Source organism: Electrona antarctica, assembly GCF_951216825.1.
Source record: "Electrona antarctica genome assembly, chromosome: 13".
NCBI lineage: Eukaryota > Metazoa > Chordata > Actinopteri > Myctophiformes > Myctophidae > Electrona > Electrona antarctica.
Window position 1 is genome coordinate 18,006,585 of NC_136794.1, and position 15,833 is coordinate 18,022,417.

Below are 15,833 nucleotides of genomic sequence, written 5' to 3' on the forward strand. Positions count from 1 at the left end.
GAGCCAAAAGACAAAACAATTAGACCCAATAACATCAAGGCTACAAGCACTCTTGTGACTTTTATATCATGTCTCTTAAAGCCATTTAGGAGCATATGCAGTAAAACCATCAGTGTTAATTTATCCAGTTGTAACTCAGAGGGTATAACAATGCAACCAATTGATCTCTTTGGTTTCATTTGTACACTTTCTAAAAGAAATGAACACAGAGGATTTTACTGGTGGGTAAGCTAAACATTTGGTCAGTTGTAATCAGTTGGAGGTCTGTGAGAATGAGCTGGGATGGTGGGGTTATCTGGTCACTGCTGTAACATGGAAGGTGCCAAAAGCACCACTAGCCCAGTCTCTGGCACCTTCACAGCTGCTGCTCACACGATTCCTCCCTCTTGTCTCACCATGGGCCAATACCAAGAGCATGATAATCTTGTTTTATCTGCCTCTCAGACAGCCCAAATGGCCAAGATTAAACGCATCCCGTGACCCCCCACAGCCTAATCCGTGCCATGTATACCCCCTGTCTTATTGGTTCACCTGAAGTTTCAAGTAAATTGAGGAAATTGATAAGGGAGATGACTTGAAAATGACACATACATAAAACGTCAATCCATTATCCATATATGTTCTGTTTTATGTTGTTAATACACTTTCTTTCCATGTCTAAAGAATCTGAAAAAGGTTCATATTTTCACGTGTTGTAGACTTGTCATAAGCATAAGACAAACATGGTAAACTAACTAACGGAGTGAAAACAAAACGACAATTCTTTCTTATGAGAAGCTTTTTACTGAGGGGGAAATAAGAACTGGCTTTTGGTTATCTGACAGTGGCCATCATAGCTGTTGTCCAAAAGGTGCTTCTGAGACATTTGCTCCCAGTGGCATATGCTAGGATTACTGCTCCCAGGGCCACCAAAAGCTTTCACTGGCTGTCACCTTGCTGTTTGGAAGGTGGGGGTCACATACGTTTGCTGCCTGCGCTCAAATCTTCCACAAATAGCCTTTTATTATAGCCACATGTAAAAGGCATGACATGAGTCTGATTTCTGACCATCTATTGTGATTAACATGGTGCGGTTTGCCTGGCCAAGATTAACATTATTCTAACAGTTAATTAAAATCATCTCCAGTAAGGGAACAGATGGCCAAAGCCATTAATCTTCTGTAATGCTCCCGCTGTCACCACACACGTCTTAATCAAGCTGTGATCTGCATTAATCACCTAACTTAAGTGACAAACAAGTATCACTCCAGCGTTAGCCAGGCTTGGTTTTGTGGTGAAAACTTTATTGGTGAAATCATAGTAATTTGCTGATGACAAGTATATCTTGCTTATGTTATGGCAGTTACTTTGAATTAGGGTACAGTATAACTCATCTAATCAATTTAATTGATTCTCAAAATAATAATTTTAATCAAATATTAAATGTTTAAAAAATAAAAAATACCACGAATTGCTGATTTACCAGCTCACTGTGTGCCGTGACACATTGTAAGCTTATGGCTATTTTTTCTAGTTTTACGTGACACGGTTGTACGGCAAAGTATAAGTGGTTAATCAGACTAATCGATTTAGTTGATTACTAAAAGCTATATGTCTTTTTTCCCAAGTTGCTTCATTGATATGTAAGTAAAAATCTCACTTGTCGATAATCTTTGAGAAGATAATCAATATAGTTGCAGCCCTACTTCATGAAGGAAATGATAAAATAAACCATTGTGATAAACTATAAATGTGTTTGAATTGCCTCATAGTGTGCATCATAATTATATGATATATAATATGATTATATTATATATAAATAGAATATTTGAAAATTTAACTTTAGTGGTCAATACAATCTCGAAATGAAGTGTCAAATGCGCAAGACATTTGTCCTTACCTACTGACTCCTCATGCCTATAAAATGCACTCTGTCAGCATGGGGGTTGCTGTGTGGGAGGCTTTGCATGTGCATGTGTTTTATGGTAAGAACATATCCTAACAATGTTTTAATACATCTGGCAGCAACTATATGTTTATGCTGTGTTAGAAGAGGAGGTTGCAATTCAATAATGGCATACAGTACTGGTATGTTCTAAACCCCGGCCATCCCGTGTGATGGTGCATGTCAGGTCCTTTGAGCTATTCAAATAAGTTAGACTTACTGCCCAGTTAAGAGCATTATTAAGGTCCGTTTCGTGCAAACTGACACTATAATTGCTTGTAGAATCAATAAACGCCCACTTGTTGGTTTAATAAGTGGTATATGTCAGTGCAAAAACATATTTCACACTTCTGAGGTTAGGCTATAGTGTGAAGAACGATAATGTTCTTTCTTTTCTTTCTTTTTCTTTTTCTTTTTCTTTATTTGCAGAAATATAAAACATTGGCGTATACTCAGTTAAGAGCTTTGTGATGCCACACTGTATATACACCACACAGACATTTTTCTATCTAGACAAACTCCATTTTCACTTTCCGTTTAAATTATGATGATGATGATAATAATAATAATCAATTTGGACTTGTATAGCTATTTTAATCTGGTATTTCAAAGCACCTTATCACCTTAGCAGACTGACACATTCCAAGTGCCCCAGGCACGCACTGGCCCATTTTATTGTGTGTGGTTTTTAACACCTTCCTGTATGGACCTGGCTCAGACACATTTAACCCAAACTTGTGCTAGGTGTCAAAAGCTATTTGAGGGAAAGACACTGCTTTGAATCAAACATTGCACTTCTACGGTAAGCTAAAAATGATAATAATAAATGTGTCCTTTTGTTTTATCACGCCGTGTTTCAGCTCCAATGCCACTCCTATGCCACTAAAAATTGGAATGCCCTACCAACAATCCTTTGACTCCTTCAAAACCGCTCTCAAAGAGCACCTATGATGGCTGCAATTCGAAACTGGCCCCCATAATTAAAGTCTGAGTCCCCCCCACACCCCATGTTTCCCTGTGTATAATTTTACGTCTCGACATGTTCTGATGAATTCAAAATGGTGGACCCTGGCCTGCTGTAAACAAGTGTAATGCTTAATCATGCAGGTGTCCAGTGTCCACAGTAACAGTTTTTGTATTAACTTGTGCTTTCGTTTGAAATGTAGCCTACACATTCGGCATACTGTGAATAAAATGTTCAATCAATCAATCAATCAATATGCAGCATATTGTTACTTTACTCTGCATGCAGGGGTGGGGTCAGGGGTCACTTTGAACAGCCTGTAATTGGGTGTAAGCTACAAGAAAAGCATGGTTTGCTCTCCCAGACCTTTTAATTACAATTCAATTATTATGATGTGGCTCATAATAGCTTTTTATTTTTTTGTAAAGGGTGGGATGTTATTCAGTGTTGATGACAGTTCAGATCGTGGCCCTATAAAAGACATAAGCAAATGCTCGCTTTTTATAATGTTTTTGTTTGTTTTTGCTCCATTTGTATGTAAATTATATCCTTACATCACACCTAACATCAAACAGCATATCTCGCAGTACATCGGGATGAAAAGCAATTAGATCCAGACTGTATATTTTTTGTGACACAGTGGAGAGCCTATCTGGGGTGTGTTTTCAATCTGTTCAAATGAGTGGCATATTAGGATATGCTATGTGAAAGAATATATGATAAGTCTATCATATATTCATGGATCTTGTTTCTGAGGATGATTCCTGCAGTCTACTGTTTGGTTTCCATCATGCATTACTCTAATCTATACTGATGATGAAAGTCTAACTCCATGAGCAAAGCTGTACAGTATGGCTACTGCTCTGATCAACTATAGCAAGCTATATGTTTTGCATTACAATGATTGCTGTATTACTTCCTAAATAATTTAACTCTGCTGGGTTGTTGTTGTTATGACTGTGAGAGACAAACTAATCAGCTCCTCAGCCTTTGAAAGGGTAATGCCTGAGGTAGCATACTTCTGAAGTGAGACAGGGCCAATTGAAATGTAAATGTTAACTTTAGATCCATTCATTAATGAATTGCCAGTCTGCCGACTGGGTAATAGTATTACCACAATGTGATTAATGGTCTTCAGTAAGTTTATCTTAGGAGCCATTTGTATTCCCTAGTCACGGGCAAGGGCAATTTGCTACAGAACCAAACGTGCCCCGTTTGGTAGACCACTGGATGGCCATTGGTCGAGGGCGTAACTAATTTGCATAGGCCAGGCCTTTATAGTTCACCAGCAAACTCAGTAGCTTAAACCACTTGTGACTTCGACCTCACACCACAGAGGCCTACTTTGGCTGCATCATTGATGAGGATTTTTTTTGCATTGCATCGTAACCATACCATTCAAAATGGGATTTTGTCAGAATAGAGGAGTTTGGCAGTGTGCGGTCATTGTTCTGTTCTTATGCACAGTTCAGTGTAAAACCACAAGGTATTTCACTTACGAAGAGGATGCATCTGGGACAGAGATTGGAAATTTGTCCCAAGACCTAAAGATTGATCCAGCTGACGACCCTGAGACCTCTTTCCGCTTCATGCAAGTAACAAACTCGTCTGTGGTTGTAATGAGGGAGAACGATGGACTTTTGAGTGTCGGGGAAACTATTGACCGAGAGCAGCTTTGTCCCAGTTCACCGCGCTGTTTTATTACCTTTGACATTGTGGCCTTCTCCAAAGAAAAGTTTCAACTCATTCATGTTGAGATTGAGGTCCGAGACATCAACGACAACTCACCCGTGTTCCTTCAGAACGAGACCCATCTGCAGATTTTGGAGAATGTCCCGCTTGGCTCCAGATTCCCGTTGGACATTGCTGTTGACCAGGACGTGGGCGACAACTATATTCAAAACTACACGCTGTCTCCCACCAGTCATTTCACGATTGAAGTGCGCAACAGAGAGGATGGTGTGAAATCGGCTGAACTCGTGCTGATTAAAGAGTTGGACAGAGAAGTGGGGCATTCATACACAGTGGAAGTGACAGCAAGTGATGGCGGAGTGCCACCCAAATCTGGTTCAATGAGTGTGCATATAAAAGTGCTGGACTTCAACGACAACAGCCCGACGTTTGAGTACAACTCGCTGAAAGTTGAACTCTACGAAGACTCCCCGGTGGGCCACCGTGTCCTGACAGTGCACGCCTTTGACCAGGACGACGGCGTGAACGGCGAAGTGGTGTACGCGTTTGTCGACGCCGGCTCGTCGTCTACTTTCAACATCGACCCCTACACCGGCGACGTGACCCTGAAGGCGCTGGTCGACTTCGAGAGGAAGAGATCCTACGAGCTGAACATCAAAGCCTCCGACCGGGGCGCGAGCTCTCTGCTGTCGACGTGCAGAGTGCTGGTGGACGTGGTGGACGTCAACGACAACGCCCCCGAGATCAACATCAAGCCGATGACCTCCAGCAGCGACGGGGTGGCCTACATCACCGAGGCCGCGGCCACGGAGAGCTTCGTGGCCCTGATCAGCACCTCGGACAGAGACTCCGGTCCCAACGGCTACGTGCGCATCAGCCTCCACGGACACGCGCATTTCAAGCTGCAGCAGGCCTACGGGGACAGCACGTTCATGATCGTCACGACCGGCGCTCTGGACCGAGAGAGGATCCCGGAGTACAACCTGACGGTGGTGGCGGAGGACCACGGGAGTCCCCCCTACAAAACCATCCGACAGTATACTATCCGCGTGACGGACGAGAACGACAACGCCCCTTTCTTTAGCAAGTCCGTCTATGAAGTTTCGGTTATGGAAAATAACATCCCGGGCTCTTATGTGACAACTGTCATTGCACGTGATCGTGACATGGGAAAGAATGCTAAAGTGTCCTACAAAGTCTTAGATTCAGAAGTGCCCGGAGGAGGGGGTTCAATGTCAACTTATGTTTCTATAGATCCACTTTCAGGGTCATTGTATACCTTGAGATCTTTTGATTATGAGACTCTTCAGGAGATTGAATTGACCATCCAGGCAGAAGACAACGGTTCCCTTCCGCAATCAAGCACATCAACAATCAAAATCAGAGTTGTTGATCAAAATGACAACTATCCACGTGTCACTTTTCCCATACTGCAAAATGACTCTGCTGATGTCCCCCTGCTTTACAATGCACCGGTGGGGTATCGGGCGCTTTGTGTCAAGGCTGAAGATGAGGATGAAGGCATGAATGGAGAGCTCTCTTACAGAATCGTACAAGGTGACCCGAAGCTTTTTACAATGAATAAAGACACCGGAGAGATTGCTTTATCACAATGGCTGACAGCTGAAATTGGAGACGTGTTAGAAATGAAAATTGCCGTGAGTGACAATGGCAGGTCCCCCCTCTCTACAAGTGCCACCATTAGGTTTGTAGTTTCAGACATGCAGCCCTCTGAAGACCACGAAGTTGTTATTGTGTTACGGCCAAGTGGTGAAGAAAACTCAAATTTGGAGTTTGATGGCGCACTAATAGTCATTATTATGCTCAGTGGGGGATGTGCATTGTTGCTGATTGCAATAGTGATCGTTGCCGTCACGTGCACACTCAACCAAGGAGAGCAAAACCAGGACTCTAAGGATGAGGTGTCACATGGACTTTTTGACAGGACGTCTGTTTCAATGCAGGGCTCGACAGAGCCAAACCATTACAGTGGAGGTTTCTACCACGAGGAGAGGACTTCATCGTCTCTTGACGACTCCTGCCTGTATGAGGAGAAAAGTGAAGACTCAGAGACAAAGGTATGTACACTGCTGCAGATTCACAATGTATTTAAATAGGCTTGTGATGTTTTTCAAGTGCTGCCTTATATTATATTATGCTGCTATAGTACCAAAAATGGAAAATAACCCCCTGTTGCTATTTTGTTTGTTCCCTCAGATGTTCCTGCCCTCCAAGCAATTCCGACCAACATCTGTGTGGCAAGGGGACAAATACTGCTTGCAAGTGAGGTAAGAACACCGACTGAAATACAATTTCTTGTCTCTGGTGGGAGGCGATTTATTCACAGTCACTGCCCTCTGTTCTGCATGGGGGTACTTGACATGCACTAGGCATACATACAGTATAATTGTGGTTGTCCTCTGGTGTGTGGGGGTGGGAGGGGGGGGGGGGGGGTAGTGTCAGACAGGCCTCATAAGTGGAAAAAAGGAAACATCAATAATCAACCTAGAGTGGTGCAGTGGTTGATAATATGTGTTGATTGTGTTCACAGTGGCATTGGGAACACTGACCAGCTGAGCGTGAAGGACAGCGGCAAAGGGGACAGTGACTTCAATGACAGCGACTCTGACATCAGTGGTGATGGAGGCAAGAAGAACTTCAGCACCTTCCAGCCTGGGCCAAAGAGTAAGTTCACCACATGTTGTATTTTAGCACACTGTAACTGCAGTGGTGGAAAAGGTACTTAAGTGAAAGTATCAATATAGTGCAATATTGAAATACTCTGTTACAAGTAAAAGTCCGGAATTCAAGATGTACCTGAGTAAAAGCACAAAAGTATTGGTATCGAAATGTACCAAAGTACCTAAAGTAGAATTGTGCAGAACGTTTTCAAATGTATAATAATCTTTTGATCGCGACGCATTGTGAGCTTGTAGATCGGCTACTTAGTTACTTTCCACCATTGTGTGTACATGGCATGTTGCACAATACTGTAAAACTGTTGTTTATGCATTGATTCCGTTTCTATTAAATGTTGTTTCTGTTACTTATACTATCTATCTTCTGTTTCAGATTCATCCACTACTGGCAGCACCCTTTCTGAGGACTCGCACAGCACTTACTGTGTGATTCCAAGCCAGAGCTTCAAGGCCCCCGAAGGATACACAATAGGCTATTCCTCAGTGCCAGTCTACAACAATCCCAACGCATATCCCCACGCTTGGAATCTCAGCAGCTATGGCACACATCTTCCCAAATCTAGGAGCACGATGCAGACCTTCTCTAGGACAGGGACCCTCCCTTCCTACTTCTCCCATCATCAGCGAGAGGTTGGCATCGGAGCGGGTGGAATAAACATGAAGCAGAACACAAATATTGTGACAGTGGCAACTGAATTTGAAATTGCAACCATGTTTTAATTCATAATATCGTGCCATTGATAAGCTAATACAGATGTCAACACAAAATGTGTAAATATTAGTTGTAAATAATTGGTCAGCAGATGTACATTTCTTTTTGTATTTTGTAATTGTATATATCATTGCTTATGTAATGTTTTTATTATTATTATTTGACTGCCAGAATCAGTCATGTATATCTTCACTGTTAATATATACAAAATAATGAAATTGTCTGAAAGAAAAAGGACCAGAGTGAAAACATAATTTTGTGGACTGTAAGTTATTTTTTACCCATTTTTTGTACCCAATTAAATCAAAATAATGTATTCCTTGTGTTTCTTGTGCATTTCATTTCCATTTTTAGGAACTTACATTATACAGCAAGTCAATTTCATTTCAATTCAAAGGAGCTTTATTGGCAGTTGAAAATGGGGAAATTATATACAGTTGGACAGCATTGTGTAAACAGAACTATGTCACATTGCGTCATTGTATACATGTTATATTCTGTATACAGAAGTCTGTGTATAAGCAGAAACATGTTAGTATCATCAATATTTCTAAATGGGAAGTCAAGACTCCAGTAAGTTAATATAAGTCAAATATTCAGGAAGACTAGTAATGTGTGTTTTGCACTTACATTACAAAGCAGTACTGGTTCTGCACTATAACTTGAGTGCGAGCAATAATGTGAAAAAAACATTTTCAAACTGGCATCCCTATTTTGGGCTATTTATTCAATAGTGAATGCGTTGGCACCTGTTGTGAGCTTGTAGATCAGCTATTTTAGTATTTTAAGATACGGATGAATGATTACCTGTGTTTAACTGTTCAAACTTCACCAAGCTAGCCTGTGTTTCTAAAATGTATAAAGGCTGGAATAGTGCTATTCTGTAAATAGTCAGTTATATGCTTTGACATGAACAAGATGCTTGCCTGAATGCATTGTCGTTATCACATTTCATCATGGTTCCAGTTCAATTCAAGCATGAATAGATGGCACTGCTGTCATATATGGAGCTGTGTGTGCCCCTGGGTGATGTATTGATGTGGTAAAAGTGATACACGCGCGCACACACACACACACACACACACACACACACACACACACACACTATATATCAACATATATATATTAACATTATTTTTGCTCCGTTTGGCTGGCTTTCAAAATATTTTGTGGATGCTGCTGCTCTGTTTAGGGTGAACTTCAAACATACCAATTGAGGAATGAATATATGTACTAAAAAATTAATAGTAGCAAGCTAAGGTTCATACCCGAAGGAGAAAACTGTTTCCACTGCTGTCAGGAAACATCAGCAGTGATAGCTGTAGTTTTGGTACAGTATGAGGTTTATAATGAAATCCACAAAAGGATTTCTGTTCTATTTAGTTGCAGGGAAAAGGGCCCATGCATTAATACCTACTGTAAATGTTGGCCTCTCATTGAAGTGAGTAGCACTTGCAAAGAGTGGCTTAGGTGTCTATTGAGAAGAATACTTAAGCATCTGTTGCAACTTACTACAGTACAAAGCACCATCTTGAATAGAGGACAATTTACACTGCCCATATCCTCTTATTATCCTCTTTGATTGTCATTTACAACATAACTACATGCAGACAATGTATATTCAGAAATTCTAGACATCCAATGTTGTACAAATTCAAGAGTGTGCCGAACGACGGGAAAGCATTAAGAAGGAAGGAGGTCACACTTTTGCTCCTGGAAATGTGCCATGACAGATATCCAATTGAACATAGTGGGGAAATGCATTTATCAATCAATACAATATTGCTACTTTCATCATAGCTTTATATTTTCCTTGTAGGTCAAACAGCTACTCATTGACCCGATAACGTATGCCACAAGGTATATTCATTTGCAGAGTTTGTGAGATGAAAACCACATTGTAGGTCAATGTGTTCATTCATGACTTAGCAACAGCTCCCTCCCATATCATATTTGAATTCCCATTTTAGCTGATTTCACTCATGGTTTCTCCCTAGGCGATGGAACGTGGTGTGTTATAAAGGCAGTGCTTTCAGTGCTCTCTGTTGTTGACAAAAGTACGATCGGAGAAAGTAATTAAAAGCCTCAGCAGCACCTGATGTGTTTGTTTGACAGATGGCTAATGTTGTGGTAATGTTTGTGTTATAATCGCCTCTTGTTGTCATTATAAATCCCCCGAAGATGGTGGCTTTCTGCACTAATGTCATGTGGTCTTTCATCACCATCCCACAATGTAATGCAACCTTTACTACACGTCTTCTTCCCAGGTGTGAAAGTTGGCATTTTTTAATGTTTTTGTATTGCAAGGCTTGGGTGACATTACACCAGGAAGTCAACATCTTTACACTGTAAAATCTGGAATGTTAAATGAGAGTGTACAAATTCAACCAAATAGACCATTACAGGTCCAGGAGGTTTCATTTGTACACCCACGGAGTGTAAACTAACAGGAGTTTGCTGTGTGTGTACCATTTCCACCGTGGCATATAAGGCTGCATAAGTGTCTGACCTTATTAGGGCGTACTCCTTACTGACATATAAATTGTTATGGTATTGTCCCCTCACTGGAAGCATGATAATGACTACTAGTTTACTTGTCCATCCCATCCTTATTATGACTCCTATTTGTTTACTTTATTTACTACTAAATATTTATGTGCGACTACAGCGACTCTTAACCTACATTAAGACAGTCCCCACATCAACACCTGATGCGTTGATCTGTAGCATAACGATATTTGTACACTCATGCTTGATTTCAAATGTACAATTTATACTTCAATAATGTATGCAAGAAATATCAGATCTACAAGTTCATAGGGTGCCACAGATGTGACGTGTTGTGAGCTTGTAGATCCACTATTTTCGATGTGTGACACCATTGTACGACAAAGTATAAATCAGGCTTCAGATGAAGGCAAAAGCAGCACAATTTAGTGATGATAAGCCTATGATGTTATCAGCGGCGGGTTGTCATTCTTAAGTAATTAATATTCAGACCAGGTGCTACACCACTGTCCCAAACCTGTGTGTACTTCGTATTTGATCACCTCTTCGTCATATAATATTTCTATATTCTGAAGCTGTTGGGGTGCATTCAATTACTGATAAGATGACAGACTGCTCTATATTTCAGTGCACTCTCTGAAAGCCAGTGGGGATTGTTTAGGAATGTGGAGAGAATGTGGATTTTGAGAGAGTGGCTGCCCGATCTTCAGAGACTGACATAGCAGTAAGACGCCCTGAGGATGACAAGTGCATCCGCCTGGGTGACATCAGACTGCTGGGCGAGCGCTGGCGCTTTGGCATGGGGGGTCAGATCAACATATGGAATGAATTCTGATACTGGTCATATATGGAGTGTGTCTTGAGTGTACAGGGTTTGATGAGGTCAGATCAACATATGGAAAGTCAGAACAGGTCAGCTCCATATATGGAGATCTAAGGGTGGCAGCGGGGGCAGTGTCTTGAGTGTACAGGGTTTGATGCGGTCTGGCCATATATGGAGCGTGTCTTGATTGTACAGGTTTTGATGAGGTCAGATCAACATATGGAATGTCAGAACAGGTCAGCTCCATATATGGGGTCTAAGCGTCACATGTAGAGTTGCTGGCTGGCTCCATATATGCAGATCTAGGTGATGATCCAGTCTTCTCCATGTATGGCTATACAGGGTTTGATGAGTTCAGTGTCGTGATCTTCATATATGGAGTGTGTCACAAGGCGTGAGGGACTGATGGCCATATATGGTGGCGTGAGGGACTGACGGCCATATATGGTGGCGTGATGGATGGAACAACGGACAGAACGATGGACGGACAGGTTTTGCAGGTTTTCATAGTAATCTGCGACGTATGGTCGCAATCAAAGTTACCATTCTTGTCACACAAATTTCGTATTTCACCAACGTTTGAAGCAGCATCGATATTCTGGCCTTCACTCTCCATGCCTTAAATAGTTTTAATTATAGATAAATCAATAGCTTAGGGTTGTCGGTGTGTCAAAAGAAGCCATAATGCCCCAAAGTTGTCGAATAAACCTGGAGTCTGGCGCTGACCACTGCTGCAAAGCTATCCACTGCAGTGGTCACTGGCCCAGTAAACGTTCCAGTGTATGATTACGGATAGGAAGGGTTCTCCTCAGACTTTTTATATATATATATTTTTTTTTTTTTTTTTACCAGGACCTCATTTTATGGGGAAACCTTTTTGGAGACCCCACACTTGATTTATAGTGCAATTTCAGTTCAGCAAGTTGAAATAAAGCATGTTTAAAACTAAATCATACGTTGGTAGCTTTGAATAGCAATATTTATTAGAAAATGCAGTTACAGTGCTGATATTGTGTCTTATCAATGTAGTTTAAAAGCTACAGAAAATTGTTTCTGTGTACATTTGTAAATGGAAGCATACAGTATAGTACCGGCTTATACAACCTTCACCTTCCTGTGACCCGACCCCAAGTGGTTTAAATCAGTATGAATATCACAATGCAGCTCCACTCTCTTAGTGATTTATCAGACTGAACACACACACACACACACACACACACACACACACACGCGCACACACACACACACACACACACACACACACACACACACACACACACACACACACACACACACACACACACACACACACACACACACACTCTCATTGTTTATGAACAGTGGGAATGCATTTTGAGATCATCTGACCGAGGAGAAAGCTATTGTTATAAATTTGGACGGGGCAGGGGTCAGTTTTTCTGGGTCATCCCCAGCCCTGTTGATACTGTAGTTCCACATCTAGCTCTGTCATGTTAATCAATTTGTCACTGGGTTGATCAATCAATTGACAAGTTGTGTCTGATTCATCAATGAGATACACTTTCAGTGGCATATAGTAAAAAAAAAAGAAAGAAAAGAAAATACAAATAAAATAACAGTGATTTGTATAGATTATGCCAAATGAAAAATGTTAGCCGTTTTTCCTTCCAACAGTTTTTGTGGTGGGATTATTTTCCATGTTGAGATCATTTTTGAATACTATATACGTTAGTGTTGAATTACCCCACTTCCCCAGTGCAACAAGCAGCTGTGCATCCTGCCCACACAGATATAATGCATTGTATTGTATCTGTAAAGGACAGTGGGTTAAACATCAGCTCGGCAATTTCTGGCATGGAATGCAATATTTGTGTGTAAAGGGTTTACACAAAATGACAAATTAATATTGCAGCCACATTTATCTCTTCAGTAAAAGTCGTCATTTGCTTTTATGTTTTATTTATGTAAAGGAAAATTCCCACATGCTGTAACCTTGCCAGATAAACATAGATTTGCACAAAGAGAATAGGCTCTCATAGATTTTTATTTGCTGCTTGAGAAAACATTACTGCCTGAATCATCAATCGAAATGGAGTCTGTGTGCCAGCACTGTGCATTATTCACACAATTGTCTGTCGATTCTCAATTAATTCACATACCACTAGGGGGAAACATTATGCTATATCAATCAAACCTCCAAAATTATCAGGATAACAAACATTCTTTAAAGTGGAGTGGTGAGGAACCGATCATGTACAAAATTATTGCATAGACAATAACAAATAGCCATATTATTTAAAATGTCATAATCCTCCAAAAAGTTTGAAATAGTTTTGTTTGTGTTTTTCCTGTTGTTGGTGTGCTAAAGGCACGCAGAGTGCAGTGTTGTCACAAGTCCTCCCAGCCTCATGGCACATTTCACCTTTTTTAAGGTGTACTGCTGAGTAAGTATTTTAGGAGGCTGTGAGCAGCAAGAATTCAGTGATATCAAGTGCCGTTGCAGAACTGCGGCACTACCTTTCACATCCCTGCTGCCATTTCTGATGTCATCATTGTACAGTCGATGCTTGCATTGACAAGTTAACCAAACACCATGTATGCTGCTCTTGGGAAAAAGATAATTTCACAAAAGGTGGTCAATGAATGAGATATTTGAGGCCACGATGGCCTTGTCTGTCTGGAGCTCTGTCCGATAAGGATGCAATGCAGTCAGTATTCTGCAGTACGCAAACGTAAATAATATACTTTGAAAAGCATTTTACATTTGCTTAAAATTTAAGGTAGTTATATTTTAATTGAAGCCCATTGACAAGTCTACTAATGCATGTCAGTTTCTGCTCCTGAAAAGCACAAGGAAAATGTAAGTAAGACCACAAGACCCATGCCGAAAAGTCTATTATTGTAAATGTATTAGATTAGTATTTAATATCCAGAAAAAAATTATGAATTAATAAAATAAAATAAAATGACTATTCACAGCCATTTCAAAGGTCGATCATGGAATGGTTGGTGCTCTTCCATTCACACAGTATTGAAGCCCATCCTGTCCATTTTTGTGCATGTGCATCACAGATACTCTTGCTTACATGCGCATAATGTATACATAATATGTTGTGTGGAAATGGAACTCACATAGAACAAGCCAGCAACCCAACAGCAAAGAGATAACATCATGTAAACATGCCTTGGTATTTGGGGTAACATCTGCACCCGGGTGTCTATCACTTTTGGGTTTCTCATAATCAGGAGGATACGAGCTTGTCTGGGATATTGTGTAAAGGATATGGCATACACCTGTAGTACCACGTAAAATAATGAAAAATCAAAAACCTAGTGTTAGAATATTAATGTGCAAGCATGCAAACACATCGACTGATTGCTATTTTCTCACCTAGTCTGTAATAGATCGACCGACCTTATAGCAGCAAGCCTGAAACGTGCACTTGTTCTGGATATAATTTATCTTTCTGTGAGTAACCTTGCTCTCTGTATTCCACAGTACATGCCACCGCCTGCGATTCTTGTCCATACACTATGTCACCTCTTAGATAGAGCTCTGGTCCTCGGGTGATGATGATAAATCTATGCCAGTTGTTCACCAGTTGATTGTGCATACTGCTGAGCAGGGAGAGTGTCTCATTATGTCAGTGTAGGCCTTCATGGAGACAGCTGCCAAGGGAAACACAGTCTAGATGCCATTCTATTCTATATGGCAGAGTAAATTAGAGAGAGAAAGAGGAATAGAGAGAGAGAGAGAGAGAGAGAGAGAGAGAGAGAGAGAGACACAGAGAGACAGAGAGAGTCGAGACAGAGAGAGAGAAAGTACTATATGTTCCATCAATCAGTCTAAATGACTTGCTTGTGTAATTAGCTAACATGTTTTGTTTCTCAGGTTCCGTGAAGTTATTAGGGGTTCACAGTTAGCCTTGGAAGTAATTGGAGTGCCTTGGAGACAACACTTGATGTTTCTCTATCTGTACGGGACTGACAGTTTATTTTTCTCTGTGGGTGACTTCCCTCCTCTTTCATGTTGCTGCAGTTTTTGTGAATTAGCTTCCTGTCACTTTACAGTAGAGCCTCATACTAATTGGCGGTGAGATGCATGCGTTATTCAAACCTCACTACAAGGGTGTCTTCCTTGTAGTGAGAACTCTATGACAACATCGCTGAAGATGTTAGAAACTAATGAATTGGTGTTGCTGCAGTAATATTGTTACAGAAATTAAAAAACACATGCATCCTTGAAAATGCCATTACCTCGTTAAGAAGTATAAACCACACAGCATGGCCCTTGGATCCATCCCTTCCTCAACCAGTGCCTGGCATCTTAATTTGACGCTTCATCTGTAATTAGACATGCACGGCATCGACACTGACTTACTTTCAGCGAGAAGAAAACATTTGCCTCCTGCTCTCATAACAGCCTGCATTTGACAAGTAGTGGGGAACTCGGTTTGATAAAGGGTTCTACTCGGGGTGCCTGTGAAGTACAGTAGACAAGTTGGACAGTGTTTTATTGAAAATGTAATTTG

At 40.9% G+C, this 15,833-nt stretch overlaps 1 protein-coding gene across 1 annotated transcript; it reads left to right on the forward strand.

Moving 5' to 3' along the window:
• Positions 1-4,291: 4,291 nt before the first annotated feature.
• Positions 4,292-7,999, forward strand: LOC306934873 (protocadherin-8-like; the record flags this gene model as incomplete). Its single annotated transcript, XM_079517684.1, has 4 exons — positions 4,292-6,658; positions 6,798-6,868; positions 7,132-7,265; positions 7,653-7,999. 4 exons carry the CDS (start codon positions 4,292-4,294, stop codon positions 7,997-7,999), a joined length of 2,919 nt encoding a protein of 972 aa, XP_079373810.1.
• Between the last annotated feature and the right edge of the window lie 7,834 nt (positions 8,000-15,833).